At 46.4% G+C, this 5,313-nt stretch overlaps 1 protein-coding gene across 1 annotated transcript; it reads left to right on the forward strand.

Moving 5' to 3' along the window:
- On the forward strand, positions 1–4,370 carry LOC148111558 (uncharacterized). The gene is made up of 2 exons (XM_087881121.1): positions 1–305; positions 4,048–4,370. Exons 1-2 carry the CDS (start codon positions 42–44, stop codon positions 4,279–4,281), a joined length of 498 nt encoding a protein of 165 aa, XP_087737247.1. The 5' UTR covers positions 1–41; the 3' UTR covers positions 4,282–4,370.
- The last annotated feature ends 943 nt before the right edge of the window (positions 4,371–5,313 follow it).

Consider the following 5,313-nt stretch of genomic DNA (forward strand, 5'->3'; position numbering starts at 1 on the left):
CCACACCCAGCTGAGAGCCCAGCAGAGCCAAGCATGACTGAATGGCTCTCCAGGAGGGCAGCTCCCTTCTCAAGGCGGTCTTCTCCTGCCTGCTGGGCTGGACGGGTCCCACCTTGGTCCTGAGCGATTCAGATGAGAACCACGAGGGGCCCCAGGACCAACAAGACTTGCAGCTCCCCTCCGAAGTGCTGGGACAAAGGCTGCTGCTGTGGTTCTTGACGCTGGCGGGCTTTTACGGGCTGGTCTGGATCCTGGACGATTTCACTGGGGAGTGGTGCAGCCCCCCAAGGCCAAAGGAAGCTGCTGTGAGTCCTGGGGAGAGAAAGACAGGGGCCCTGGAGAGATGGGGGCCCATCTGGGACAGGACACGGTGATGGATGGATGGATGGATGGATGATATAGACAGACAGACAGATGGAAGAAAGAGAGGGGTAGGTGGGTGGGTGGGATGGATCAGACAGACAGACAGACGGATGAGAGAGAGAGAGAAAGAAAGAGACAGGAGGGGTGGATGAGAGAGAGACAGACAGACAGATAGATGGAAGATAGAGATAGATAGATAGATAGATAGATAGATAGATAGATAGATAGATAGATAGAAAGAAAGAAAGAAAGAGATAGACACAGATGATAGAGAACGAAAGAGACAGAGGAGGGGTGGATGAGAGAGAGACAGACAGACAGATAGATGGAAGATAGAGATAGATAGATAGATAGATAGATAGATAGATAGATAGATAGATAGATAGATAGATAGATAGATGATAGATAGATAGATAGATAGATAGAAAGAAAGAGATAGACACAGATGATAGAGAACGAAAGAGACAGAGGAGGGGTGGATGAGAGAGAGACAGATAGACAGATAGATGGAAGATAGAGATAGATAGATAGATAGATAGATAGATAGATAGATAGATAGATAGATGATAGATAGATAGATAGATAGATAGATAGATAGATAGATAGATAGATAGATAGAAAGAAAGAGATAGACACAGATGATAGAGAACGAAAGAGACAGAGGAGGGGTGGATGAGAGAGAGACAGACATACAGATAGATGGAAGATAGAGATAGATAGATAGATAGATAGATAGATAGATAGATAGATGATAGATAGATAGATAGATAGAAAGAAAGAGATAGACACAGATGATAGAGAACGAAAGAGACAGAGGAGGGGTGGATGAGAGAGAGACAGACAGACAGATAGATGGAAGATAGAGATAGATAGATAGATGATAGATAGAAAGAAAGAGATAGACACAGATGATAGAGAACGAAAGAGACAGAGGAGGGGTGGATGAGAGAGACAGACAGATGGATGGAAGAGAAGATAGAGAGATATAGATAGAGAGATGACAGATAGAGAGATAGAGATCAAGAGATAGACAGACAGACACAGATAATAGAGAGAGAGAGAAAGAGAGAGGAGGGGTGGATGGGAGACAGACAGGGACAGATGGAAGATAGAGAGATAGACAGACGGATGATAGAGAGAGAAAGAGAGGAGGGGTGGATGAGAGAGACAGATAGATGGTAAATAGATAGATAGATAGATAGATAGATAGATAGATAGATAGATAGATAGATAGATAGATAGATAAGAGATAGATAGACAGACAGACAGACAGACAGACAGACGTAGATGAGGGATGGGTGGATAGATGGATGGATAATCATCCCCTGGAGAGGAGAGTCTCGTCAGTGGCATTGGAGGAACAGGTGTGATGTATACAAAAGCTCCACAACCTCATTCTCCTTGGGGCGTAGTACGGATTCTCTGTAGCTCAGGGCTCAACTGTGGTGGCCCCTTGGTGCTCTCCAAGCTGGGCTGTTTTCATGCAGACATTTCATTACCCAGCAAAGGAACATGATCAGATCAGAACACAGGTAGAATGATTACTACCTGCAGGAAGTAATCATTCAAGTGGGAAACAATCCTGACAGATAAGAATAAGAATTCTGTTCATTGTTAGTAACCGAAAATAGCCTGATCCCTTCTTCTTTGTGGCAGCCCCTCAAACATTGGAAGACTGCCATCCTGTCACCCCTAGTCCTTCCGATTAACAGAGTTGGAAGGGACCTTGTAGGTCATCTAGTCCAACCCCCATCCTCACCTAGTTTCTGTGAGTTTCTCCTCAATTCCAGGTTGCTTCTCTCCTTGATTAGTTTCCATCCGTTGCTTCTTGTCCTGCATCTTCTGGTGCTTTGGAAAATAAGTTGACTCCTTCCTCTATGGAGCAGCCCCTCAAATACTGGAATGTTGCTATCATGTCACCCCTAATTCTTCTTTTCTTTAGACTAGCCAGACCCAAATCCTGCAACCGTTCTTCGTATGTTTTAGCCTCCAGGCCTTTGATCATCTTAGTTGCTCTTCTCTGCACTTTTTCCAAAGTCTCAACATCTTTTTTTAATCATGTGCGGACCAAAACAACTGGATGCAGAATTCCAAGTGCGGCCTTTTACATTGAGATAACAACAGAATAACAGAATTGGAAGGGATCTTAGAGGTCATCTAGTCCACCACCACCCCTTTCCAAGCAGGAGACCCTACCTACACCCTTTCTGACAGATGGGGCAGTCCAGTCAGTGGAGGCCTCTAGGTGGCTCAAGTGGCTAAGACGCTGAGCTTGTCCGATCATTAAGGTCGGTCCAAATCCCTAGTATAGTTCTCCTGCTTGGGTGGGGGGTTGGACTAGATGACCCTCAAGGTCCCTTCCAACTCTTGTTACAGTTAACAGGTTAACAGAGTTGGAAGGGACCTTGGAGATCATCTAGTCCAACCCCCCCCCACCCAAGCAGGAAACCCTACTACACCATTTCTGACAGATGGCAGTCCAGTCTCTTCTTGGAAGCCTCCAGGGATGAAGCTCCCACAACTTCCGAAGGCAATTAATGTTCCGTCGGTTGATTGTTCCCACTGTCAGAAAGTTTCTCCTTATTTCTTGGCTGAATCTCTTGGTCACCAGAGTATAAAAAAGATGTGGAGACTCTAGAAAAAGTGCAGGGAAGAGCAACCAGGATGATGAGGGGACTGGGGGCTCAAACATACGATGAACAGTTGCAGGAACTGGGCCTGGCTAGTCTAGTGAAGAGAAGGACCAGGAGAGACAGGATAGCATCTTCCAATATTTGAGGGGCTGCCCCAGAGAGGAGGAAGGGGGCCAAGCTATTCTCCAAAGCAGGCCAAACAAGGAATCATGGATGGAAACTGATCAAGGTGAGATTCAGCCTAAAAATAAGGAGAACTTTTCTGACAGTGAGAACCATCAACCCATGGAACATTAGTTGCCTTCAGAAGTTGTGGGAGCTTCATCACTGAAGGCTTTCCAGAAGAGACTGGGCTGCCATCGGTCAGAAATGGTGTAGGGTCTCCTGATTGGGTGGGGGTTGGACTACATGACCTACAAGGTCCCTTCCATCATGATTGAACTGAAAAGGATGTTGGAAGGGATGATGAGGGGACTGGAGGCTAAAACATATGAACAGTTACAGGAACTGGGCCTGGCTAGTCTAGGGAAGGACCAGGGGAGCATCTTCCAGTATTTGAGGGGCTGCCCCAGAGAGGAGGAAGGGGGTCAAGCTATTTTCCAGACAAAGAATAATGGATGGAAACTGACCAAGGAGAGATTCAACCTGGAAATAAGGAAGAATTTTCTGACAGTGAGAACAATCAACCGATGGAACAGAAGCTGCCTTCGGAAGTTGTGGAAGCTTCATCCCTGGAGGCTTTCAAGAAGAGACTGGACTGCCATCTATCAGAAATGGTGTAGGGTCTCTCCAGCCTGGACAGGGGGTTGGACTAGATGACCTACAAGGTCCCTTCCAACTCTGGTAATCTGTAAACCCGCAATGCCCAAAGATTAAAAGGAAAAAAAATATATAGGATGGTTTGGTACAGACCACACGCCAAGAAAAGGAAGATGATTTCCCGACCCACAAATAATCCATCTCGCCCCCCCACCCCCCACCCCCCACCCCCGTTGAAATCCTGTGTTTATTTAAAGGCAGCGTCTGCTTCCGTGTTTATTTTGATCTGCAGATCAGAGGTTGGCGTAGGATCCCGGCCCAGGATTCGTCTTCTCCTCCTCGGCGTCACTGCAATATGCAATCCAGTCTGAAATCCCTCGGGCAAACGGAGCAGGATCTGGTCACTTTGTTGTACAAACTTCGCAAGCACAAAGTGGCCTTGGCCACCGGATGGCTCCAGGGTAAGCGGAGGTGTCGGCAGATCCGTAACGATCTGGTGATCTACACAATTCAGGATGAGACCTAACGGATGCGGAGGAAAACAGATCCCCCCCTTCCCTTCCTCAAAGGATCTGGCCTAAGGAGAATAAAGATTTCTGAGAGTGACCCACACAAGCAGCTTTGGCGCAACATATCGCACACAGCTTGGTTTGATTAACAGAATAACAAAGTTGGAAGGGACCTTGTAGGTCATCTAGTCCAACCCCCTTCACTACAACAACACCCACAACTCGGATTGGTCAACGTTACAGGTAGACTTACGGCCACAATTGAGCTCAGAAGCTACGTTAAGAAATTCCATCAAATGAGTTTGAATCGCTCATTTAAACCCCATCTTACGACCTTTCTTGCCACGGTTGTTAAGTGGCTCACCACAGTTGTTAAGCGAAACTGGTTGCCCCAGTGTCTTTGCTCTTCGGAAGGTCGTAAAAGGGGGTCAGGTGACCGCGGGGACTCTGCGACGGTCATAAATATGAGTCAGTGGCCAAGCGTCTGAATTTTGAGCATGTGACCATGGGGATGGTCATAAGTGTGAAAAATGGTCATATAAATCACTTTTTTTCAGCGGCGTTGCAACTTTGAAGGGTCACTAAACAAACTGTTGTAAATTGAGAGCTACCTGTATTACTCCAGCAGTGTTTCTCAACCCGAGGGAGTTTAAGAGGGGTGGACTTCAATTCCCAGAATTCCACAGCCAGCATGGGAATTCTGGGAGTTGAAGTCCACCTGTCTTAAAGTTGCCAAGGTTATTAAAATATATTTTTCTGCAGTGATTCATGCAGTCTACATGTAATCCTCAAGTTATAAGCACAATTGGGACTTGGTAACAAGCGAGAAGCTTGTTAAGTGAGTTGTAGCCTTTGATGACATTTTTTTTTGCCCTGGTTGTTAAGTGAATTGCTGCCGTTGTTAAGTGAATCACATGGTCGTTAAGCGAATCCGTCTCTTCCCCCATTGACTTTCTTATTGGAATCTGGCTGGGAAGATTGCAAATCTGGGGACCCCATGGCCACGGGATGCTGCAACTGTCGTGCGTACCAGCCGGTTGTCAATTATC

This window comes from Pantherophis guttatus, chromosome 18, assembly GCF_059756535.1.
Source record: "Pantherophis guttatus breed Tessera chromosome 18, ASM5975653v1, whole genome shotgun sequence".
In the NCBI taxonomy this organism is placed as follows: domain Eukaryota; kingdom Metazoa; phylum Chordata; class Lepidosauria; order Squamata; family Colubridae; genus Pantherophis; species Pantherophis guttatus.

Bases quoted from the DNA above. Each gene is read 5' to 3' on its own strand.
- LOC148111558 (XM_087881121.1), top strand. From the start codon at position 42: ATGGCTCTCCAGGAGGGCAGCTCCCTTCTCAAGGCGGTCTTCTCCTGC. The intron at 306-4,047 runs GTGAGTCCTGGG...TTTGATCTGCAG, and splicing joins CAAGGCCAAAGGAAGCTGCT to ATCAGAGGTTGGCGTAGGAT.